Source organism: Papio anubis, chromosome 10, assembly GCF_008728515.1.
Source record: "Papio anubis isolate 15944 chromosome 10, Panubis1.0, whole genome shotgun sequence".
NCBI classification, from domain to species: domain Eukaryota; kingdom Metazoa; phylum Chordata; class Mammalia; order Primates; family Cercopithecidae; genus Papio; species Papio anubis.
The window spans coordinates 19,628,971-19,655,459 of NC_044985.1; the positions used below are offsets into that span (position 1 = coordinate 19,628,971).

The window sequence follows — 26,489 nt, forward strand, 5'->3', positions numbered from 1 at the left end:
GTTAATTTTTTTTTTGTATCCTTTCTCCTTCCAGATTTTAATTAGTTCTAGTCCCTTCCCCCACCTCTTTTTTTTTGACTCGGGGTCTCACTCTGTTGCCCAGGCTGAAGTGCAGTGGCTCAGTCATAGCTTACTGCAGCCTCAATTTCCCAGGCTGAAGTGGTCCTCCCACCTCAGCTTCCTAAGTAGCTAGAATTATAGGCGCCCACCACCATGCCCAGCTACTTATTTAATTTTTTGAGAGACAGGGTCTTACTTTATTGCCCAGGTTGGAGTCCCTGTTTTTAATAAGCTAATTGTACATTTGTTTCCTTGGTTTGACTGGGTTAATAAACAGTCTGAAAAAGTTATTTTGGAAGCCGAGGCTGCTTCTTTCCTGAAATAAAAATAATACTTTTTAAATTTAGTGCTTTATTTTTCTTCAAAGGCCTGTGCTCCCTCCCTTATTTCAGATGCTTGAATTTTCACATTTGAATGTATAGTCTAAATCTGGATTGACTTACTCTTCTTTCAATGTACATTTTATGTATTTAGAAATTAATTTTTATATTTTGCCTTTAGGTAAATCTAGGCAAAATTTTCATCCATTTTACTTTCTTATTTTAGGTTAATTTTATTTGAATTGTAATCATTATAAGTGTACTTATATGAAATGGTTGGAATTCAAAATGATCCCAGTTGAAACCAATGTAATTTCAAGCTTTAGAAGTTGGCTCAAAATATGCCATTAATCAGTTGCCTCTTCACTGAAAAATAATAAGACTTTATATAGTTGCTTCATAAGAATTCAAACATACTTCTGTGTTCCATTTATGTAGACTTAGGTCACAACATAAAATACATGGCTAGAAAAAGTTTGAAGACTTTACCCCAATGTACTAGAGCCAGGGCTAGAAGAAAATGTCCTTAGCCAGTGGATTGGAACCAAGCTAGTAATTCTTTTGTGTGTGTGTGTGTGTGATGGGAGTCTTGCTCTGTTACCGAGGCCTGAATGCAGTGGCGTGATCTCAGCTCACTGCAACCTCCACCTTCTGGGTTCAAGTGATTATCCTGCCTCAGCCTCCTGAGTAGCTGGGATTACAGGCATACACCATGCCTGGCTAATTTTTGTATCTTTTTTTTTTTTTTTTTTTTTTTAAGTAGAGATGGAGTTTCGCCATGTTGGCCAGACTGGGCTTGAACTCCTGACCTCAAGTGATCTGTCTGCCTCAGCCTCCCAAAGTGCTGGGATTACAGGCTTGAGCCATGATGCCCAGCCTCAAGCTAGTAATTCTTAAAGTCAGCATTAAACTGATGTCCTGGATTCTCTTTTCTGTTTGCTGCTTGGTAGTTTTGCCACTTGGTGATCCTGGGCAAGGCGCTTTATCTCTGCGTCTCATTTTCATCACTTGCAAAATTCCCTGACCCCTCTCAGTGATCCCATGGGTCCTGTATATAAGAAAGCTTTGGGCATATTCAGAAACAGTATATGTGAAAATGTATGGCCCACATGCAACTTGCTGTTTATTCTCCTCTTTATCATGTTCTTCTATACTTACAGGTGGCTCAAATTTCCAAGCGGGAGAGATAGTCAGTGTCCTCTCAATATCTCTTTCTTTCTCTCCCATCCTGTGATTTCAGGGCTGTAGGCCAATGAAATGTAGCCCCTTCTTAATAGAAAGAATGAAGGCCTCTGCTCTTGAGTATACTCCTTCATAAGAGATTGAATATAATTTGTGAACTTGACTGAAATACTTTGAGAAGTATACTGACCCTTATTCAAAAAGAAAGTAGGAAGCTTATAATATAATCTTAAGTATTTTGTCTTTAATTGCTAGTATGTCTTGAGCATGTGCCAGGATCTCTTCTTCACAGCAGTGAGTCACAAGAGGGTTGAGTGATTGCCCAAGGTCACAAAGCTGGGATTCAAACACATAGCATATAGTTTTTGGAGCCCAAGCTCTTAACCAGTATATAATACTAGTTACTAGTTGCTATTCAACCCTAAATCTCAGTGTGAGATTCTTGCTTAGTACTTGCAGGATAATTAAAAGTGATGCACGTTCATTGTAGAGAAAAGAAAATAAAAACTCATACTTCTATAACCAGAGATGATCATTGTTAGAGCAATTTTTTTTTTTTTTTTTTTGAGATGGAGTCTTACTCTGTTGCCGAGGCTGGAGTGCAGTGGCTCCACCTCAGCTTACAGCAAGCTCCACCTCCTGGGTTCATACCATTCTCTCAACTCAGCCTCCCAAGTAGCTGGGACTACAGGCACCCGCCCCCACGCCTGACTAATTTTTGTTTTTGTATTTTTAGTAGAGACGGGGTTTCACTGTGTTAGCCAGGATGGTCTCAATGTCCTGACATCATGATCCGCCCGCCTCGGCCTCCCAAAGTGCTAGGATTACAGGCGTGAGCCACCACGCCCGGCCCTGTTAGAGCAATTCTTTCCCATTGTTTCTATATCAAACCATTTCTATTATAATTAAAATTTTGTTGCTACTAGTGACGGCATATATAATAATATCGTTAGGACTTCATTTCTTTGTCAGTAACAGGCAGGAAAATGTTGCTTAGTGGACCCAAATTCCTTTGTCTTTTACTATCAATCCTTGTCAAGGGAAACATGGTAATCTTACCTGTGATGGGGAGAAAGCCTGAAAGTGATATTTATTTTTCTTAATTTGTTCCTTTTTTAATGTAAGTTCTAAAAAACTTAGGCATTTCTCTGGATTTTTAAAAATACTCATCTTGTGACTGCTAGAGCTGAAATGATTGTTGTCTTTATTCTATTTTTATGGTACTTCTTTTTCTAAAAAGGACTGTTTGTGAGCTTTGTCCTTTTGTGCTTCACAGGAACCAGCACCTATGACAGAAGATCTGCTAGAAGAGCAGTCTGAGGTTTTAGCTAAATTAGGTACATCGGCAGAAGGGGCTCACCTCCGAGCACGCATGCAGAGTGCCTGTCTGCTCTCAGATATGGAGTCTTTTAAGGTGGGTCACACTTGCAGAGCTCTGGGGTCTATTTTGAGCTATTCTGGGATGAAACTGTGAAAGTCACTCTGTAAAGTGGTATAAAGGCGAATGTCTTTTTGTTAAGTGTTTGGATTTCATTAGTAGTTCAGCACTCTGCCACCATCCCCCCAGAGGACATAGTCATACTTGTTTCTGAAGTTTTAAAAAAGCAAAGATCCAGTGTTATTAATAGTTGAAGGTTGAGAATAGAATCATTCTTATATGTGAATTGCAGTGGTTTCTTTGTGTTCAGCCAATTTAATGAAGACTTTTAGGAAACTTAGGATTTAACATGGGTCACTTCACTCAGCGAACTTTTGAGTACCTATTGTGTGCCTTGCACTGTGATTAGATGAGTTAAGAAATACAGTGCTTACCCTCAATTACAGTCAATTGAGGTTGTGGGAGGAGATATGTAAGGAATTGTCATGAGTTCTCTTATGAAGACAGGGTCAAAAAGACTGACTCTGCTGAGTAGGTCATGAAAGGTTTCTCAGAAGAGTCACTATTTCAGATGAGTAGGCATTTGCTATCTGAAGAATATTTTAGGGTTGGATATAGGTCAGTATTTCGAACATATAGGATTCAGGGAATGGTGACATTTGGCTTATTAGCTTAAAAACTAGGAATGAAGAAAGGACTTTTATTTTTGAAAGCAAAGGCAAGTCCACGTATATTTTAAAACCCCAAGTGGGTAGCCCCATGGGCTACAGGGCTTCCTTTCCTACTGCTGATAGTCTGAACTATCCCCAGGCCCAAACTTCCCTCTTTAACCTGTGGTGGCCTCCACCTTCCCAATCCATTGCCCCTACTCAGTCTTGCTTCTGTACTGTTTAGGCCAGTGTGAGTTTGATTTTTCTCTGAAACACTTCTGTATTATTTTTAAACATAAACACTCCACAAACACCTATGCCACTTTCATCCTTTTTAAGTGACAGTAAAGGGAGCCTTTTGTTTCCTGCTTATTTTACCCATCTTTACTAAATGAAAAACTCTTCAGTGAACCTCTTAAGAGCTGTATGGTTTCCTTGGAGACTAAAATGATACAGAAAGTCTGCAAGTTCTACACTGCCATGTGACAAGAAAGAGATGAGTTGCTTTAAAACAATTAGTTGGTACAGTGGATAAAGAGAAGCCAGTTGGCTCTTGGGGCACATGTCAGACCAAAAGGTAGAGAAGGGAATTGACTTAAGGTGTGTATGCACAGCAGGAAATACCAGCCTCCGCAGCAGTAATTTTCCATCTGACCTCTAGCTGCCTTCAGAGTCATCTGTCCCTATCCTGCTGCAGTGTCTTTGCAGAGGCATGCATGGGAGGACATTCCAAATAGGAACTGTGAAAGTTTTTCCCCGTGGAAACATACTAGTCCCTCTTGGTAAGGTTCTATATAGTTCCTCTAACACTGCCCTTCAGCAAAACTGTGATTCATTAGACTATTTTGGGCTAACCTGGGTACCTACAAATCTTTCTTGACATTGTTTTAACCAGAAAATAGACAGTAATTTAAATAGTCAACTTACATACATGCCCTTATGTCGAAATCAGATAATACATTTAAGGAAATACGTAGTTATTCTAAAACAGATATGGTTGCCTTTACTTTTTGTATAGGGATGAGTTAGTATTAGGGGCTATTGAGAGTTCCCAGAGTATTGGAAACATACTAATATGGGCCTGGGCACCTACACCTACACCTCAGAATTCCAGAAGGAGAGGGTGGATTCTGGAGAATGCCCTCGTGGTACGTACCTTTAACAATAAAGAGAAGATAAGCTCAAGTGAGCCTTGGCCTTCTGTTGGTAGCTGTGTTCAGCCTGGTATGGTAAGGACAACCAGAAGGAAGAATTTTGGTATGAAATGCCTTTCTTTAATACAATCTATAGTGTGTGAGTGAATATTATTTTCTTTTGAAGTTTATGCTCTTTACTCCAGGCCTCTGGTTTCCTAGGATGTTTTCATGTGGGTATGATGTTGACTGACTAAGATCTAGATCTTTGTACATGAATCCTGAGTCACCCAGTATCATGAAATAATCTTGACCCACTGCTTTTGCCATGGACTGTATCGTAACCCTTTTATGTTTGTGTTGTTGACAGTCAGTGAAGGATCTTCTAGGGGATATGCCCTGAGGGGTATATCCTAAGATGGTAGGGATAGTCGTGCTGGTAGCCCTTGAGCCCAGTGAGGAGAAACTGGTAGTTTTACTCTTCATATTTAAGACAGAACATTCTCATCATGGTAGTTTTCATGCCCATCCTTAGGACTCTACTCTAGTACATCACTGGAACACTTGCAGAAAGACCTCTGTGCCTTACCACAAACACCGGGAAGCCTCGTCTTTTTTTCCAGGCTTGAAGTTAGAATCACTGAAAAGTTTTTGGCATACATCATCATTAGTCCTATAGAACTATCCACCGAGTAAACTTTAATCAGTTTGGTTCCAGAAGCGTGAAAAACAGTAGTTTGAATTCCAGCTGCTTAACAGCACAAAACCGATTAATTTGATGGTAATTTGTTATATAAAGTATAAGAATTTGATGGCAGAATAGAACAGTTTTGAGGTTAGCTGATATTTATTGCAGAACCAGTGTTGATTTATTGAGGAAAAGAAGAACAGAACTTTTCCATCACTGTGTTATTCTGATCATGTGGTGTATTATTTAATTTTTACTTTTCTTAGTATTGAGTAGTCATTATATTGTAATATTAAACTAAGTTGTGTAACACATAATGTGTTTAAGGAAATGATTTTCTCTTTACATCGAGTTTTTATATCCAAATTCATTGAATGAAAATGTTTTCGTTTACTAAGTTATATAGCACATAATATGTTTAAGAAAATGATTTTCTCTTTACATCGAGTTTTTATATCCAAATTCATTGAATGAAAGTGTTTTATTTTTCTATAAAGCTGAGAAAATAAAAATAAAATTATTTTGGTACTTTAACATCTGACCTGTTTTAAAGGTGACATCCAAATTCATTTTACATATTAGATTGTAAAGATTAGACAGGCTTTTTTTTGAAAATACAATTTTGCAAACAGGCTTATCAGTAACTGTTGATTTTCGTTTGATTCTGCTGAATTTTTTGGTCTTATTTTAGGCAGCTAATCCAGGTTGCTCCCTGGAAGATTTTGTGAGGTGGTATTCACCCCGGGATTATGTTGAAGAGGAGGTGATCGATGAAAAGGGCAACGTGGTGCTGAAAGGAGAACTGAGTGCCCGGATGAAGATTCCAAGCAATATGTGGGTAGAAGCCTGGGAAACAGCTAAGCCAGTTCCTGCTAGAAGGCAAAGGAGACTCTTTGATGATACACGGGAAGCAGAAAAGGTAATTGAGATTTGAGTCTCTAATACTAAAATGCAAATTACTGTTCTTGCAATTTAGGAATTCACTGTCATAGACATGAGAGCTCTGGACACACTTGAGGTGCAAAGCATTGAAATTCAATGAGCCTTTTATATATCTACTTTCACATTTAAGATTCTAGAACTAGTTGCAAATAGGGCAAATAACAGACATGCATAGTTTAAACAGACTGCTTACCATTGAACTGTCTCACAGTATATGTTAAAAGTGTTAAAAATGGGTATGTCCTTTAAGCTAGCAGTTTCCATTATTACCACAACATTTATTAAGGAAATAATGAGAAATTGTATACAAAGACCTATGTATATGAATGATGTTCAACAAAGTTCTTAAGTGAAAAAGTAGAAACAACCAAAGTTTCCAACAACGGGGACTTGGTTCAATAAATTATGGTATATACCTTAGCGGCCAGCTTTGCAGCAGCTATTAAAAAACATTTGGAGTTATGGAGAATATAATGGCACCTGCCTGATATTGAATTGCCCTGCACACCTTCCTACCTCCTCCAGCCCGCCAAAAAAGTCCCATGAAATCAATAAGTAAATAAATCCATGCATTCAGCATTACTAAGAGACAGAAATTTCAATGACCTTCAAATTAACAGTAAATGGAAATAAACCAAATTCCAGTGGAGCTCCCACTGCTATAAGTCTATGTAGATATAGTGAGTAGGGGGCAGGAAAAGACAAAGAGCCAAGAGATACAGAAGACTTAGATGAAACACAAAGTCACCCCAGAAAGAGAGAGCCTAACACTACATGCCGAAACACTGAACACAGGTAGGGTTTGCTAGTTCACAGCACTTGCCACAGGGAAGGGGCTTGAATGTAAACAGGACTAGAAATGGAGCCTTGGAGAAGATCAGATACACAAAGAAGCAGTGGATGGGAATGATGGGAAAAAAGGAAATAAGAGGAGAAAATTAAGGATCTTGCAGAAATGAAAGGAAAACAAGACGACCAGCCTCCCTCACCCCCCTCTGTCCATTAAAGAAACTTCAGAAGAGGGGACTTTGAAGCTATTTGTGATATTACTAGGAATGGAATAGAACAGACCGTATCCATATAAAACTACTTTACAAAACAGAAAATGAAAATCAGATCATTTCAGCTAATGAAAATATTTCCCAGAAAATCAGTCACAAAACAGAAGAAAATTGTAACATAACATTCCAAACTGAATCAGATATCCTCAAACAGTTAAGGAGGATATGAAAAAACCATGTTTAATAAGAAATACTAAAATCAAGAACAGAGATGGACCAAAAAAACCCACAAAGAAATGAAACCGCAACTGATTTAGCTCAGGATAGAAGTAAAAGAAAAAAAGACAACCATATAAAAAATGAAGACTAAATTACAGGAGGCCCAAAAGAGACTAGATTTATATTTAAAATGTATAAAAGGCATTGAAGAAAAGTGGGAAACAACCAAGAGGATGAAAATGAGATATAGCAGTAAAGAAATTGAAGAGAAAGTAGTATAAATGAAAGACAAGAAAAGTAGGAATATTCAATTCATTAGTTTCCTTTTAAGGAGAAAAATCAGAACACTAAGACAGAACTAATACAGTCCTATGGCTTAACAAAGAGGATACATTTTGAGAAGCTCTTCGTTAGGCAGTTTTCTCGTCATGGGAACATCATAGCGTGTACTCATACAGACCCAGATGGTATAGCCTACCACTTACTTAGGCTAGAAAATTAATGGAATACAAACTTTCTATTAAACAATATGGGTGAAAGGGGAAAATACAAATTGAAAGTACGGAATTTTTGCAAAACAATGAGAATGAAAACACTACATATGAGAACCTATAGGCTATACTTAAGAAATTGAGGAAAGGAACTTTCATAGCCCTAACACCTATATCAGTAAAAACAAAAGGATGAAAATAAATGAATTAAATTCCTAACTAAAAACCCGAGGAAAAAAAAGTCAAATCAAAAGAAAACAAAAGGAAGCAAATGAAAAGGAGAGGGTGGTGAAAACAGATGAAATGAATGAGTTCAATCTAGTTCTTTTAAAGTCAACAAAATAGAGAAGCCATTAGCTAATTTAATCAAGAAAAAAGGGGAAAGCACATATGTAAAATAAAATAAATGACAAAAAGGGCACATATTAATAACTACTGATACAGAGGAAATGTGTTAAAAATACTGCTTTGCACATCTCTGTGTATGTAAATTTGAAAACCAAGTTGAATTAGACAATTTCCTAGGGAAATTCCTACCAAAAATAGAATTTATATCAAAACTAACCCCAGTAAAAACAGAAAGTATAAACAGACAAATTTTCATAGAGACAATTATCAAGGAACTGCCACATTAAAAAGAACCAGGCCCAGATAGTTTCACAGGGAAATTCAACTAAATATCAAGAAACCATATAGTCTCAATGCTACATAAATTATTTCAACACATGATAATTGGAGGAAATTTTCCAACTTCTATGAAGCAACTATAACATTGGTACCTAAACCTGATAAAGATAGCATATCTTTAAAAATAGCAGACCAATAATACTTAAGAAATTTAATGCAAAATCTGAAGTAAACAGACTCTAATATCATTTTAAGAACATAATACATGTTGATCAAATATGAGATGATTATTTAGAAGTCTGTTTATATAATTTGCTTCATTAATAGGTCTAAGCAGAAAATTATATCATCTCCATTTGTGCTGAAAAAGCTTTTGATACATTTAACTTAAAACTCTTGGGAAAAGAGTGGAATAGATGGCTACTTCCTTAAAATAAGAAAACATATAGAAACTTTAGTCCTAAACACAGCATCTTAATTGGGGAAGCCATAGGGGGTCACTAAGGTCAGGAACAAAGTAAGGATGCCTGCCATCTCCACTGCCAATCAAAATTGTTCTGCAGTTATTAGCTAGTGTAATTAGCAAGAGAAAGCGGAGTTATGGGAGTTGAAAGAAGAACTCTGTTTGCAGTGATAGGACTGTAAATTGGAAAATTCAAAAAGTCAATGTTAAAACTAATGAAAACAGAAGAATCCTGCAAGGCAGCAGGATATATAGTTAACATACAGTAATCAGTAGCATTCATATACACTAATAACCATTTAGAAGATCTAAATATAATTTTCATTGTAAGGGGAAAAAAGGTAAAATGCTTAACAGAAAATGTTTGAAATCTTAATGAAGAAAATAAAATGCTTCTCAAAAACACACTTGAACAATAGAAAGATAGCCCTCAGACTCCTAGGCTCAAGTGATTCTCCTGGCCCAGTTTCCCTAGTAGCTAGGACTACAGGTGAACACCATGATGCCCGACTAAGTATTTTTCTTAATTTTTTATAGCGATTAGATCTCACTGTGTTGCCCAGGCTGATCTTAAACTCCTGGCCTGAAGCAATTCTCCTGCCTCAGCTTCCCAACGTGCTGGGATTACAGGTGTGAGCCACTGTGCTATAACCTGTGCTTTACTTATTCTAAAAAATGAATCAACAAGGATGGAAAGAGGAAAAATAACCTAAACCTGAAAGCAAGTTGAGACACATTAATCCAGCTGTATTTTAAATAAGTAACATAACCACACCGACAGGGATTGGTGAAGGGAGGATGGAAAATCTAATCCAAGTGATTTATGGACACATCAAATGTGTTTGACTCTATACTCTCAGTTGTGGTGGAGGATGGGACTACAAAAATATCTTGAGGTCAGGTGCGGTGGCTCACGCCTGTAATCTTAGCACTTTGGGAGGCCGAGGCGAGTGGATCACCTGAGGTCAGGAGTTCAAGACCAGCCTGCCCAACATGGTGAAACCCCATCTCCACTGAAAATATAAAAGTTAGCTGGGGGTGGTAGCACACGTCTGTAACCCCAGCTACTCAAGAGGCTGAGGCAGGAGAATCGCTTGAACCTGGGAGGCGGAGGTTGCAGTGAGGTGAGATCGCGTCACTGCACTACAGCCTGGGTGACAGAGTGAGACTCCATCGCAAAAACAAAAAAAAAATCTTGAACCCTATTATCTAAGCTTGTTTTTTGTAGTGATATGGATAGAGCAATTCTGAAACTCTTTCAGAAATGCATTATTGGTTGGGCGAAGTGAGTAACTAAATGTGTTGGTGTTGTTGGAAGTCAGAATTTCTTACTGCGGAAGTGAGATGCAAATATGAAATGAAGGAAGGCAAGGAAGAACCCAGTGTCAATGAATTGGAATTGGAGGTATTGGTGTGGACTTACGGGTTTTTAATATATGGATAGGTGTGTGGACATAGTAAGTATTTGTGTGTACGCATATATACAAGCAAACATTCCCCGGCTTTCTTCTGAAAGAGTCTAGAAGCACTGACACCCTCATAGCAGTGAGCACACGTAGCTTGATTTTTTTTTACACATTCCTTGTGGTTACTTTTAGTAACCATGCTTTCCTCAGAAAAATGACTGATTTCAAGGTTGAGGCAAGGAAGGTACAAGATGAACCTGGAACATCCTGGATTGCTAGACAGTAAGGGAAGTGCTTTTAAAAAAGACGGGGGCATTTCATAGAGAGCTAACTTGAAGGGACTCACTCACATTGGCCAAATCTGGGACAATTTGAGTTCTAAATATTTAAGGACAGGAATGATTATAAACCGTTGGAAAAAATAGGAATTCTTGGAACCATATTGATAATTAATGGATAAACAAAGAACTAGAGGAAAGGGGAGGTCATTTCCTACAGAAAAAAGATGATTGGTAAATGTAGAGGATATGTTGGACTTGGAAGTCTTCATTTTGTAACCATGTTCATAGTAAAGATTGGTTCAGCAAGAATCATGAATAGATATTAAGTCTAGGTGGAAATTTGAAGAGCATCATCTTGCATGATTTTTAAGTGTTTCTCTATAGAATGCGTCTGCATTGCAAGGAAAGTGGAGAAATAGGACAGTATCTCCAAATTAACATCACAAATGAGGAGTAAATGGAGATCGTACACATTGGGCTGTGATACTCTGACGTACCCAATACCACTTATATGCTATTTGGTCTAGGCATGTAAAATCTGAGTCTAATTGTGAGGGAACATTAGATGAACCCAAAATGAGGAACATTCTATTTTTAAAAGAGTTTGAAAAAAGAAAAATTTGCACAATTTTGGGAGCATATTAAAGACACGTGAGCCAACTGAAATCAGAGTTCCCAACTGGCCAAGACTGAAACAGTTTGAACAACAAAATAAAATAATATTGGATTGTAACTCAGAGTACAAAATAAATATCCTTGAGTTCATACTGATAAAAATAATTGATTGGATATATAAATTAATGGGACAGAAGAGACAAATCTCCTGTGCAGAATTCTAAATGTATCTAGATACTCCACCCTCAAGGAGGTGAAGCTAATTCCCACTCCGCAAGTGTGTGCTGCACGTAGTGCATTCCTCCCAGAGAGTACAGTGCACAGAGAGGGGAAAAGGAGTGGCGTTACAGGGCAGCAACCCAACTGACACTGTCTCAGCCAGGTGATGAAGGTTAACATCCACAGGCTAAGCCATACTGGCAGTATGTACTCTTGACATGATGTGATGACAGTGGCACTTTACCTCTCTGGTCTTCCTCCCAGAAATACATAACCCAGCTTCATCATGAGCAAAAAACATCAGATAAACCATAATTGAGGGAATTTTTATGAAATACTTGACCAGAACTCAAAACTGTCAAGGTCAGTAAAAACAAGGAACATCTGAGAACTGTCACAGCCAAGAGGAGCCTAGAAATATGACAGCTAAACATAATGTGGTATCTTGAAGGGGATCCTGGAGCAGGAAAATGACATTAGATAAAAACTAAGGAAACCGTGTACATACATACATGCTGACAGCATTATTCATTGACAGCCACAAAATACAATAAACCCAAATGTCTATCAGTGATGAATGGATAAGCCAAATATGGTCTGTCCATGCAATGGAGTATTATTCAGCCATAAAAAGGAATGAACCACTGATATGTGTTACAACATGGATGAACCTTGAAAATATTATGCTACGTGAAAGCCAGAAAACAATGGGCCGCATATTGCATTGTTCCATTTATACGAAAGGTCTAGAATAGGCAAGTCCATAGAGACAGTAAGTTAGATTAGTAGTTGGCAGCAATGGAGATTGGGAAGGGGGGAAATCGGGAGTGGTTGCTTTGGGGTACTGTGTTTCTTTTGGGGGAGATGAAAGAAAATGTTCTGGAATTAGATAATGGTGATGGTAACATAACCTTGCAAATATGCTAAAAACCACTGAAGTTACCCATTTTAAAGTGGTGAATTTTATGCTATGTGAGTTATAGCTCAGTTTTTAGAAACTAAGGAAATCTGAATACAGTATGGAATTTAGTTAGCCATAAAGTTCGGAGGCAGAGGAAACTATACTCAAAACGTCAATGTTGTAAAAAACAGTGAAAAGCTGTTCCAGATTACTTGAGAGTAAAGAGCTATGACAACTAAAGGCAATGGATGATCCTTACCAAGATGTGTAGTGGTTGAGGGAAAGGGTCATAAAAGACACATTATGCGGCCGGGCGTGGTGGCTCACGCCTGTAATCTCAGTACTTTGGGAGGTTGAGGTAGGTGGATAATTTGAGGTCGGGAGTTCGAGACCAGCCTGGCCAATATGGTGAAACTCCGTCTTTACTAAAAATACAAAAATTAGCCGGGCAGTAGTGGCTGCGTGCCTGTAGTCCTCGCTACTTGGGAGGCTGAGGCAGGAGAATCACTTGAGCCTGGGAGGTGGAGGTTGCGGGGAGCCAAGATCGCACCACTGCACTCCAGTCTGGGCAACAGAGAAAGACCCTGTCTCAAAAAAAAAAAAAACACATATGGGGTCAGTTGACAAAACTGCAATAAAGATAGTAGATTAGATTACAATTATTTTATCAGTGTTAAATTTATTGTATATAATCAGAATCATTTGCATTTTGATTATATAATAAAATATTTTTAATTTTAGGAAATACACATATTTTGGGATAAGGGACATGAGTATGCGACTTATTCTGAAATTATTTGAAACAAGTTTATGTCTGTAGTGTGTACACACACGAGAGCAGAGAAAGAGCAAGGGGTCCAGAACAGGAGGGAGACAGTTCATATGTGAATCCAGGTAAAGGGTAATAACATATTTCGTGTTGTTCCTGCAAATTTGTTTTCCTGTGAATTAAGGAAAACAAAATTCAGAAAGGCAGGTGTTAGCAAGGAGGTACAACAGAGGGAACTCATTACTCTAGATAAGAATGTAAATCTATTGAAACATTTTGTAGGGTAATTATCTTGTACATTTCCTACTTCAATTTTTAGGTATATATCCTAAAGTAATTGTTGTACATGTGCCATTTGCACCAGGAAATATGTGCGATAATGTATTAGGAGCATTATTTGTTATAGCCAAAAACTGAGGAGCTATCCACTATTAGTGTAGGAACATTTTAACACAGCAGTGAAAATGAGTAAACTGTGGCATATTGGAATGGTATACGAATATCAAAAACAATACTGAATAAAAAAAGCAACTCACTGAAGGGTATAAACAGAAACATTCCATTAATATAAAGGTCAAAAGTAGACAAAAGTAAACAGTATATTATTTAAGGCTACATATGTGAAAGAAAAAAACTATAAAGAAAAGCAAAAGAATGATTTGTAGTTAATTCTGGGGATGGAGGGTACACAGGAGGACTTGGAAAAGCCTGGTAACATTCTGTTTCCTAAGCTGGTGTTTTCTTTAAACTATTTCTAATACTCTAGTATGTACATTTCTTAATTTAAAGAAGTTTCAAATCAGACAAAACTCTCCAAGCCAAAAAAAAAAAAAAAAAAGAAAGTCTACCACAAGTCATTAAATAAACAAAGCAAATAATAAAACAGTATGTAAGTTATTAATTTTTGTTAAGAAATTACATATGCGTCTGCATCTCTGTGTTTAAATGGACATACAAGTAGTTTGCGAGGATAAACATGAAAATGTGGTTTTGGGGAATTAGGATTTCAGGAAAATTTCTGCATCACCTGTATTTTTTAAATTTTGAAGTCCATGAGCATTTATCAGTCAGACTCACATTATGAGATTATACTTCTTAAAATTTCGTTTATTGATGTAAAAGAATTACACATATTTATAGGGTTATACTTCTTTTATCTTTACTACTGTCGAATAAGTAGCCTAAAGGTAGGGTCTGTGTTTTGTACATACTTCTCTGTATTCTTATAATAAGAATTGGAAAAAAAAAACAGAACAACTAAAACCAAAATATGTGTGGAAAGTCACTAACACTGTTTAGAAATATTAAATGAGAAAAGCAGGTTAAAAGGCAGTATTTTACATATACAATATTAGTGCCTTTAGTATGTGTATTCTGTGTCTTAAAATGAAACGCTCCACTGTTAATGATTTTTATCTCTCGGTATTATAATTTATCAGTAGTTTTAATTTTCTTTGTATTTTCCTTATTTGCATGTATTACATATGAAAGCAGGAAAAAAATAGAATATTTGTCATTATTAAAGATTGAAGTTCTGAGGTGCTTTCAGTAACATTATCCTCACCTTTGGGGTCGTGGCTGCCTGCCTGGAGGAGTGCTGTCTTGTTAAGGATTAAGACAAGTGGCTGAGGATTTGCACTTCTGTAAGTGGCTGCTTCATCCTTTGACACCTGTGCTGATCATTTGTGTGCGCTGCGCCTCCTTCAGGTGCTGCACTATCTGGCAATCCAGAAACCTGCAGACCTTGCTCGGCACCTGTTACCTTCTGTGATTCATGCAGCTGTACTCAAGGTAAAGGAAGAAGGTAAATGTCATATTTAACTAGTCATTAGTCATTTCCAAAGTGAAAGTATATTTTGCTTAATTTATTTAATGCTGGCTTTAATCTTCTTTAAAATAGAAAGTCTGGAAAACATTTCTTCAGTTAAGAAGATCATAAAGCAGATAATATCCCATTCCAGTAAAGTTTTGCACTTCCCCAATCCAGAAGACAAGAAATTGGAAGTAAGTTTGATGTAGTGTCAGAATCTTGCCAAGTGTTCTCCTCAGTTGGCAAAAATAATTTTTAAGATGCATTTTCAAAGGGCTTTGCTTTTTTGCCATCTCCCAACGTATGCCTCTTCCTTTTCCACCACCAGGAAATCATTCACCAGATTACTAATGTGGAAGCTCTCATTGCAAGAGCTCGGTCACTAAAAGCCAAGTTTGGAACTGAGAAATGTGAACAGGAGGAGGAAAAGGAAGATCTTGAAAGGTAATTGCTATTTGGCTAATTCGGTTTTGTCTGCAGTAGGAAAAGCCACCACTCTCTTAAGAAAAATTGTAATAGGATATTGAGACTCTTTTGTGGTACTCATATATTATTTGAAACAAGCATTGTCTAGAGACAGAAATAATTATTATAGCATTTGACCTCTCCTGTATTTCTGAGTCTCTACCAGGTGTTTCCATTCTTCCCACTTTTAGAAACAGTCTCCTAGAGCCTCCTTTTTTAGGGATTCCTTGGTTTGCTCTTGGAGATGTGGTGTCTGTAATTTCTTGTGGAGGAGCTGTTAACTGTGTTGCTCACCCTGCCCCAAAACTTTGTTTGCAGCTGTTACTATTCCTTGACCACAGGGTGCAGGTGCTGAAACCATTTCTGCTTACTGTTCCTAGTTGTTTATTTTAAACAAGATTTGTGATAGCAAAGGTACACATCCTATGCACCTTGCAATTATGTTTTGAAAGAGTGACCAGATGGCTTTTCTCAGATGAAGCAAATGATTGGAGCATTCTCTTTATGAGACTCAACACCATTACCAGTGGAGCTTAGATCAGTGTGAGGTCCTGTTCATTTTTTGCCCATGTTATTTGGAAGGGCAATATTGTTTTAATGTGTGATAAAGTGTCTACAAATTAGCTTGTTCAGTGGCTTAAATTTGTCATTTAAAATTTTTCATGAGCCTTTCCATAAGAAATGGCATTATTGATGCTAAATAGTTAATATTGTATGGCAAGGCATTTGCTGTCTTTTAACAAGTTCATGTTTACATTTTATGTCTTTTGTTGAGTGAAGTTTTCTCCCTGACTACTTTGCTCTTGAAAATTTCTTCCTTTTAAATGAGAAGAATAAGCTGTAATCAAGGGACTTGTTTCTAAAATAGTAGTAAGAATTAAGAGCAGGTGGTGCAGGCTTGGTGGCTTTGTGCCTTCAACTCTGTTAGTTCCACCATATGTTATCTGTGACATACTTGGAAGTTCAGTGTTTCCAGCATCTAATGGAACAGTTTACAATTGCGACTTTGCCCAACACAAGTATTTTAAGCATATGTGCACGTGTGCGTGCACACACAGACACACACCCCTTAAAAAAAAACAAAAACAAATATGGATCATTGCTTTTATTGGATAAATGTAACTTAGTTTATATCATACAAAATTTTTTTCATCTTTTATTAACTGTAGCATTTTCTAAGCTAGTCTGAAAAAAATAGACTTTTTTCTTACACTTTGACAGAGATGGGCTTTAAAAATTTTTTATTAACACAGGCGAAAAAGTAGGAAGATTGTCAGTTAAGTCGATAATAATTGCAAATGTCAATCTATCTTGCTGTAAAATTTCACTCCAACTTTGTTGGGTTTAGCCAGTATCAGCTTGAGGATTTGTCCACAAAACTCCTGTGGGAGGATGGACGCGCAGTGGCCTGGACAGCTCACTTTCCATCCTTTCGTTGCCTGTCTCTCTCTCCTAGGTTTGTGAGTTGCCTGCTGGAGCAGCCTGAAGTGTTAGTCACCGGTGCAGGAAGAGGACATGCTGGCAGGATCATTCACAAGCTGTTTGTGAATGCTCAGAGGGTATGTGAGAATCATTATTGACTCCATCATGATCTCTCCAAACCTCTACTGGAGAAGAGGCTGTCTTAGTTCCCACACATGGCTGATCACACTCATGTCACCTGAGTGTAAGCCTGGGCATTGGGTTTGAACACTGAAGAAACAATGACTTCTGAGTCTTTGAAATCCATTTGATTTCCTACATGTTGAATTAAAATGATAAGTATATTCTAGGACCTAAATTTTAAAAATTAGAAGAGTCCAAAATCCATTGTTATAGAAGTTGGCAGGGACTCAGTTAGCAATGGCCAGAGTTGTGCTGTGGGAAAAAAATAGGAACTTTCAAATTAGAATGGAGTTCAGTTTTACCATCTTTAAACCCCATGTGGGGCAAAGTGGATTCACAACTCAGCTTAAATTATAAATATAATTGTGCTTGTAATGGTGAGGAGATCTACCTTTGAGGTTTCCTAGAAAAGAAGAGGAAAAACTTCAGATTTTTAGGGCTATGGAAACAGATTTCAGCACAGAAAGAAAGCCCAGTTTGAAAAATTATCATAACCATTACTCTAGTAGTGAAAGTAAAGGTTTTAAAATTATGTAGTATCTTGGTTACTGGTTAAGGGCTCTGGCATCCCACAGATAATTCTCAGTTCAGTGCTCATTAATATTAGGAATTCTGATAAAGGTATTATGATGTGCACTAATTACACACTTCCCCTTCTGTGGCACTGTGATTACACTAGAATGACCCAGTTGTGAGAGAGTAATTTTCAGCAACAAATAAGAAAAAGAATTTCTGTAGGTCTACACAGGGAATAACAACTGGCTAATCCCCATAGAGTTGGTCTGGAATACAGCTAGTTAATATATTCAAATTCATAGCCAGATACACCGATAGGAATTCTTAGCAAGAGCTCAAATCTCAGTTTGTTTGTGGGGCAGCTCCTTAAACTTCAGAATTTCAAATGAATAATAGATACTTGCTCTGATTTATTTTGTTTTTGTCTCTGGCATGAAAAGAAGAACTGAGTTTGGTTCTACATCTGATAATATCTATCCAGTTTACTACCCAGAAGCTTACAAGCACATTTCCTTGTTAGCCACCCATATGAATGTTCCTCGTATTGCAAAAATTCCTTCCTCTTTGATCATTTTTAAAAAGTGACATGTTGGCTGGGCATGGTGGCTCACACCTGTATTCCCAGCACTTTTGGAGGCCGAGGTGGGTGGATCACCTGAGGTCAGGAGTTCAAGACCAGCCTGGCCAACGTGGTGAAACCCTGTCTCTACTAAAAATACAAAAATTAGCTGGGCGTGGTGGCGAGCACCTGTAATCTCAGCTACTTGGGAGGCTGAGGCAGGAGAATCACAAGAGGCAGAGGTTGCAGTGAGCTGAGATCATGCCACTGCACTCTGTCCTAGGCGATAAAACTCCGTCTCAAAAAAAAAAAAAAGTTATGTGTTAAGAGGATTTAAAATCTGAAGTATTTATATCTTTAGTCCTGAGACTGTTACTTATTTTAGATAACTGAACAAAATTATTTTCCCCAAAATAGAAATAACCTCCTTACCCCCTCTACTGACTACAAGTAAAACTTTGACAGTATAGGAAATTTTATATTTATTTATTCACTTTTTTAAATAGAGGGTCTCACTCTGTAGTCCAGGCTGGAGTGCGGTGGCACGATCATAGCTCACTGCAGCCTTGAACTTCTAGGTTTAAGCAATCCTCTCTCTTCAACCTCCCAAGAGGCTAGAACCACAGGCATGCACCACCACGCCCAGCTAATTTTTGTATTTTTTGTAGGGACGGGGTCTCACTTTGTTGCCCAGGCTGATCTAGAACTCCTGGTTTCACGCAATCCTCCTTCCTCAGCCTCCCAAAGTGCTGAGGTTATACGTGTGTGTGAGCCACCACACCTGGCCTAGAAAATTATAAGAAAATATTAATCATATAATCTCACTACCCATTGATGATTTAACATCTAGTAGATACATATGTATAAATTTTAAAATGGTTATATTATATAATTACTTTGTTATTCTTGTTTTCCACTTAATATACTTATCTTTCAAAATCACTAAATACAGGAACATAGTATGTCATCTTTTAGTGGCCTCATTGTATAGCTAACTCCCTTAATGGCTACTGAAATTGTACATTCATCTACATTATGTCATTTAAGAAAAAATTTTAAAAGTTTTCAGACCTTGTAGTCAGTGTTTTCAGGGAATTGATAGACTGTCTTAATCAATATAACAAGCATCTGATTGGTTCATTTTTAAACTCAGTACTTAAATGTCTGGCTGAAGTAAACTGTTAGAATTTATTCATGTAACTTTTATTTTCATTAGCTGATACTTTGTATCAATTTTACTAATTAGTCAAGATTTTAACACATTTTTTTAAAAAAGTTGTGATGTAATTTCACTTGGCATTTTTATAACTTATAGTAATTTTATATATTTATAACTTTTCCTTAAAATTATAAATAGTAATGAGCCTTATGATTACAGGTGTCCCTGGTATGTACATACTTAAATGGAATTCAGCAAATAAATGACTAACTGGATTTTGCTTCAGACTTGCTAGATTGAATAACTTTTAGGCACCTATTCCTAAATTCACTGGAATATCTATTTTTCAAGCCATGAACACTTTTTTTTTTTTTAAGCATTGTAATTCCCAGTAAAAGAGCTAGGTTTTTGTTGGTCATTTCTCCCATTAAATGACATCATATGTCACCTGTTGAGCCATGGATGCATGAGGAGTAGTAGATGTTTGCTGTAGTTGACAGCTAGGTGTGCTGTGTGTGGTGTGACTTTGTCTTGAATATTCTTTTGATAGGATCGTGTTCCTTAATGTAGTGCATGCTGTCTTTGAAATAATCCTGAACTCCCTTGTCTAGCCCGATTTAAACCATCTTGCTTGTTTCCCTTTCATCACTGTTTCTTTTCTCACCCCTTCTCAAGCTGACTGAATCTTCTGATGAGGTAACAAAATAGCCTTTGCCCCTCATAGTTCCTTGTTCCTTCCCATTCCTCGAACTTCATAAGGTCATTAACACTAACCACCTCTCTCACAGTCTGGATTTGGCTTACCTTTCTTGCTGATACTTAGCGCAACATGATTTCATGTTTTCATTGCCAAAACAATTTTTTTTCCAAATTGATGGTATTAAAAAAAGTATAGTAATAAGAATTAAAATTGTAGGCTGTAAATGAATATGCATTTTATGTCATTTCAATGAAAAGATAGATGCCTTTAATACTGAGAACTTCTCTTGTGTGGTTGCCATGTGGGGCTCTATCACTTCGGCATCACATTAGCTGCCCAGCAAGCAAGACCAGTGCTCCTACTTTTAATTTGGCAAGTGAACCTTAAAAAGAATCGATTAAAAATTCTGACCCAGAGTCAAGATGAAAATCATCTTTTCACTCTGGAGAAAAACAGCTCCTTACTGGACTAAGGCTATCAGATGTAGACTTGGGTCATCGCTGGAAGAAACATAGAAAGCAGCACAGCTCCGAGGTCCTTTTTCATCAGATGTCTGAATATGGCTTTCTCTCCTCAGAGCAGATTGCCTGGCAGCCATCATCCCTCCTGTCTGTCTCCAGCCCGGCTGCTCATGCAGTGTCTCCAGCTTCTTGCATTTGCTGTGTTATGTGGTTTTTGAGTAATCTTAACATATAGCTGACTGCATTACTGAGTAACTTGGGGCATTTTCATATCTTTATCATATTAAATCACCTGTCCTTCAAAAGCATCTGAGTTTAGCATTTGACCTGCTTTTGGCTTTAGCATTTGATTCTTTTCCAGGCTGCAGCCATGACTCCACCAGAGGAGGAATCGAAGAGAATGGGCTCCCCAGAGGAAAGAAGGCAGAACTCCGTGTCAGACTTCCCACCCCCTGCCGGCCGGGAATTCATTTTGCGCACCACTGTGCCGCGCCCTGCTCCCTACTCCAAAGCTCTGCCTCAGCGGATGTACAGTGTTCTCACCAAAGAGGACTTTAGACTTGCAGGTGCCTTTTCATCAGATACCTCCTTCTTCTGATTCTTGGAGCATTACTCGTTGGTGGCGTCAGTGACAGTGCTGCCTCCTCCTGCGGGAGGGAAGGTACCAGGGAGAACCTGGGAGGTCCTGGAGAGGGCCCTGTCCATTTGGGTGATCAGAAATCAAACCAGCATCAGAAAGACTTCCCAGCACCAAGCTTGAGCTCTGTTGTTTCACGGAGGAGGCAGCGAGAATGGGCTTGAGCTGTTGAGAGATTTCCGCGCTAGAGATGGCCTTTGTATATGGGGGGAAACACAAACGCATCCGACACTCCCTGTCCTCACCCTGGCGGGATGGTGTTCATCGCCTTCTCTTCTGTGAGGGCCTCCAGGCGAGCGGTTGCATTTGTGGTCTGTGCTAACACTTCGTGGTTCTATATATCAGCAGCAAGTGTGCAAAGTAAAGGACTTGTTAACTCAGATTTCTGGATATTTTGGTGGTAGCTTCTAGTCCCAGAATCTGTGTTTTTAAAATACTACATGACATTCTGTCTATTCAGTCACCTGGTGGTCATCTTTCTTGTACTAATTAACTGTTGATAAGCATTTTGGATATTCTAGGAGAAAGCCTATAATTTCATATAGTTTCTCTTTTTCACATAACTGTAACCTAAATGTATTACTTCTGATAAAACTACATATCAGATGTCACTGCAAATTAGTTTTATATCTATCTTGTGAGGTTTGTCTTACTTATTTTCCTTTTGGTTGCCATGTGAGTTATCACCCTGAAAATCGTCTCCCTCCCCTTCTCTTGCTGTACAGCATGCGTTCCTTTTTTGTGGTTGCTGGCTGGGTACTCTGTTTAATGAAGTAGAGAATAGCACTTGCAAAAATACAGTCTTGGTACCTAGAGACTGTCATGCAGATAGTATAATTTGGTATATGTGCTCCTGCACTGAGTAGAGGATTATTTTAACACACTATTTTGCTTTTGTATTTTAGTTAAAATAATCGATGGGGATGTGTAGCCCCCTGTGTGAGGATGACATCACCACATTTCTAGTTTCATGGAGCTCAAGATGTCTTGTGTCTGTGTTGCTAGATGGCCTCTGCTTGGTAATCTTGTTATTTTTAGGCCTAAAATTCTCACTTCAATCCAAAGTAAAAATGGTTATACTGAAGCATAAACCTTGCCTGTGTAATTTTAAAGAATTAATAGAGCTGTGCAAATTATTTTATTTTTTGTAAAAAAAAAAAAAAATACATATCTCTATATATAATGTGTGTGCCACACGCACACGTCTCTGTGTATGTGAAGTCGGGGAGGCCCTGGGGGATGACCTTCCAGTTTATGATGCTTTTCTCTATGCCGCTGGACTTCATTCTTACTGGTCCACGCAGATGCAGGCGGCCTGAGGCCAGCGCTGGACCAAGTAGAAGATAGTTCCTAAGGACACAGTTTGTCTGTTTTCTAACAAAGAAAAATTCTACAAAGGAGAGGTTGGGCGTTACAAAGCATTGTGAATCTAATAAAAGGAAAGTGTCGCTTTCTGTAGTGTTTCTCTCATTTTCTCCTGCTGAGGCATTTCATTCTCATTTCACGTAGTTTTGTGCTGTCTCAGCTCTAATGTTTGCAGCCTGCTGAGCCTAACAAGGCAGTGGTCTCAAGAACATTCTTTGTGCCTTTTTAAAGTACTCCATTTTATTTTTATGGTAGTTATGTATTTATTTCACAGATATTTTTAAGTACCCACTTTGTGTCAGGTACAGTACGAGCAATGAAGATAAAACAGAAACCAAAACACACTCCCTTATAGGGAGAACTGACACCATGTGCCACAAAATGTTGAGTATAGTCACCTCCGCCGTGTGGATCGGAGGGCCTGCATTTCTCCTACAAATAATTGAATGTAATCCTACATTTGTGTATTCATTGGCAGTACGGAGTAATAAATGCAGCAGTATCATAAAGTGTTGTAGGAAAGGTTCTTCACCCAGGCTTTGGGGATCAGGAAAATTACCCCAGAGGATGTGATTTTGGGATTGAGACCAGAAGCTGAGCAGGCGCTTGGGAAAGCATGAGGGGGGCGGGTGGGAAATGGCTTGCAGAGAACCAGGCGTTCCTCTAGCCCTGTGTGCAGTGAAATCACGATTTTCATTGTGAAGTGCTTTATTTCTCCACCTCTTCAATCTGGTCTCGGCTGTGTCTTTCTTTGGTCAACAGACAGAGACTTAACAAGTCCTTGCACACTGGGGCTTGCCCTCCCTTCTTGCCAGGAGCCTGGAGGCCACTGTGAAGAAGCTCGCTCTAGGGTGAGAGTTGGGGCAAAAGGTAACTGACAGGAGGGGACGGAAAGTATGTTACAAGCAGAGGAACGGAATGGGCAAAATCCCAGAAATAAGGGAAGATGTCTATTTGGGGAGCAGCCAACCTTTCTATTTGGCTGAAGTATGGTATCTAGAGTGGGAAGGGGCAAGAAATGAAGATGGTGAGGTGAACTAAGGCAAGACCAAGAAGTTCGGGGGAAGCCGCAGCTATAAGTTAGTTAGGGCTTTGCCTTTGGGGCGGTAGTGAGTCACTGAAGGGTTTTGTGCAGGGGAGTGACATGGTGGGTTTTAGAAAGGCCACACTGGCGGGAGAGGAGAGGCTAAGAAAGTACACAGCTGTCCTAGATCTTGAGCGAAACTGTCTGCTCCTTAGAAGGAAGGTGGCAATTATAGTGTTTTTTAATCCTGTGTGCCTGAGACTGTGCTCCTAAGAGGTGCACGTGCTTGTGAAATGGCCTCTCTGGGGCCCTCCCACCCCCATACATTCCTGTACCACTGGAATAATTCAGATTTTTCTTCAAGTTGGAGTATTTTAAAACCCTACGCATTTATGTTTATATTTCATTCATTAGTCCAGCAAATGTTTATTCAGTACCTGCTATGCGCCAGGTGCTGTTCTAGGCATCAGGGAGACAGCAGTGACTAGAACGTGGAAGACCTAGAACGTGCTCAGGAAGCTCACAGTATGGGACACCAAGTGTCAACAGCTGGTCTAGGGAGGGAGTCTGCCTTCTAGGAGGTGATAAGGGAGGGCTTACGACATTTGGTGGTGACATTTGGGCAGAGACTGAAGTGAGGAGGCAGTCCTGTGTATAGATGACTAGGAGAAGATTGCAGACAGGGGCTGGCCAATGAAAAGCCTGAGGCAGGGGTGTACCCGGCACATGGGAAGCACAGAAGGAAGGCTGGTGTGGCTGGAGGGGAGTGAGGGGAAGAGGGGCAGGAAAGAAAGTTGTAGACGTGCAAGGGCCAGATGCGTACAGCCGTACGAGTTGAGATTTGTTTTCTTGACTAAGAAGGGAAGTCATTGGAGAGTTTGAATCAAGGAATGTCATGATGTGACATTTAAAAATCTCTTTGGGGCCGAGTGCAGTGGCTCGTGCCTATAATCCCAGCACTTTGGGAGGCTGAGGTGGCCGGATCATCTGTCAGGAGATTGAGACCATCCTGGTCAACATGGTGAAACCCCCATCTCTACTAAAAATTTAAAAATTAGCTAGGCGTGGTGACGCCTACCTGTAGTCCCAGCTACTCTAGAGGCTGAGGCAGGAGAATTGCTTGAACCCGGGAGGCGGAGGTTGCAGTGAGCCGAGATCGTGTCACTGCACTCCAGCCTGGGCAACAGAGTGAGACTCGGTCTCAAAAAAAGAAAAAGAAAGAAAAAAAAATCCCTTTGGCCACTGTGTGGTGAATACACTGCAGAGGCTGGGGTGGAAGTAGTGAAACTAGTGGGAAGAGGGGAGGTGAGAGCACTCTGGACTGGTGTGGTAGCCACGGAGCATAAAAGGGATCAGAGATGATACAGATCTTGAAGGCGGAATGCACAGAATTTACCAGTGGATTCAGCGAGGGTCTGAGAGTCAAGGATGACTTGAAGGTTTGGGACCTGAGTGAATGATGCTGTCATTTACTACAATGGGGAAGACAGGGAAGAGCAAGTTGTGGGGCTGCTGCGAGTGCTGAACTCGAGCTTAGGGCATGTTGATTTTGAGAGGTTTATTAGATGGCTGTGGTGGCCAGCCTCCTGCCTCCAACTCACACCCTGTGTAGCCCCCCAACCCCACACCCATTGTACCAGGGTTAGTCTCTGACCAACAGAACGTGGAGGAAGTGTTGGAATGTCACTCCCAAGGTTAGGTTATAGGAGCCATTGCAACTTCTATTTTGGTTCCTAAAGAGAGGCCCACATGGTGCGGAATGGAAGGTCCTGCCAACAGCCACGTGAGTGAACTTGGAAGTGGATCCTCCCGGCCTGCAGGTAACTGCAGCCTCAGGAGGGACCTTGGGCCTGGACTACCAGCTACGCCACTCCCAGATGACTAACTCTCAGAAACTGTATAAGAAGATGTGTATTTTAAACTGCTAAATTTGGGGGTAATTTATTCGGCAGCAATAGATAACTAATACCCAAGTGGTTGGCTGTGTAAGTTTGGAGCTTAAGGAAAGGGTTAGGGCTTATAATATAATAAATTGGGAAACTTAGATAATACTTAAGCCAGGGACAGTATGAGGTCACCCAAGCAGAAGAGGTCTGGGGATTGAGCCAGAGAGGAAGAGGAGGACAAGGACTGGCAGAAAAGATGAAGAAGAAATAGTTACAGAGGCAGAAGGAAAACCAAATGTGATGTCTTAGAAACTAAGAGAAAACATACTTCAAGAGGGCAGGAATTGATCAGCTGTGTCAAATGCCACTAGGATGACAAGATGAGGACTAAGAGGCGACTGTTGTGTCTGTCTATGCAGAGGAGCAAATGCATTCAGAGAGAGGCAAATACTTCTTACTGGGAAAGAATAGAGAAGGGCTGCCTCGAGGGCAGTCTGGGAAGGTCAGTACTCCTTTGCTAGCAGGGTGGGTGCCCTTAAAACTTCTGCCCCAAGCCAGTTGCGGTTTGGGTTTCTTGCACTGCTCCTTGCCAGGCATTGGTGGGCAGGATGTGGAAGGGGCGAAGGTCATGAAGCAGCCGCCAGTTTGCCTCAGTCCAACAGGTGGCCCTGTCTACTGCCCTGGCCCCTACTGCCAGCTCCTTTCTTCTGGGCACACTGTAACGGATAGGGGTGGGTGGATGGATGGATGGATGGATGCCTCGATGCCTCTCTGGCAAAAGGGGCCCCACTCTTGTGTTTAAATCTTCTGGCCTCTAATATACGACCATCGGGCATCATGAGACTACACTTGAGAATATTAGCTCCCGGAAGCCCAAGGACTCTGCCGCTGGCATTTCTCTGGTTCTCAAAAGTGGGACTTGGCTAGTTCTTGTAGCACAAACTCAAGCTACTCCAT

General features: G+C 39.4%; 1 protein-coding gene across 4 annotated transcripts in view; it reads left to right on the forward strand.

Annotated features, from left to right (window-relative positions):
• RAB3GAP1 (RAB3 GTPase activating protein catalytic subunit 1) overlaps positions 1-23,131 on the forward strand; it is a 110,269-nt gene extending 87,138 nt beyond the window's left edge. For 2 of the 4 annotated variants that reach the window (XM_003909180.4, XM_017947887.3), the window contains 8 exons: positions 2,839-2,976; positions 6,103-6,330; positions 15,053-15,149; positions 15,246-15,349; positions 15,484-15,599; positions 17,077-17,179; positions 20,135-20,155; positions 20,982-23,131. In XM_003909180.4, coding sequence (XP_003909229.2) covers positions 2,839-2,976; positions 6,103-6,330; positions 15,053-15,149; positions 15,246-15,349; positions 15,484-15,599; positions 17,077-17,179; positions 20,135-20,155; positions 20,982-21,218 — 1,044 coding nt within the window. In that variant the 3' untranslated portion in view covers positions 21,219-23,131. The remainder of the gene's footprint in view (positions 1-2,838; positions 2,977-6,102; positions 6,331-15,052; positions 15,150-15,245; positions 15,350-15,483; positions 15,600-17,076; positions 17,180-20,134; positions 20,156-20,981) is intronic. The other 2 variants (XR_002516045.2, XM_003909179.5) reach the window with 2 other exon arrangements.
• The last annotated feature ends 3,358 nt before the right edge of the window (positions 23,132-26,489 follow it).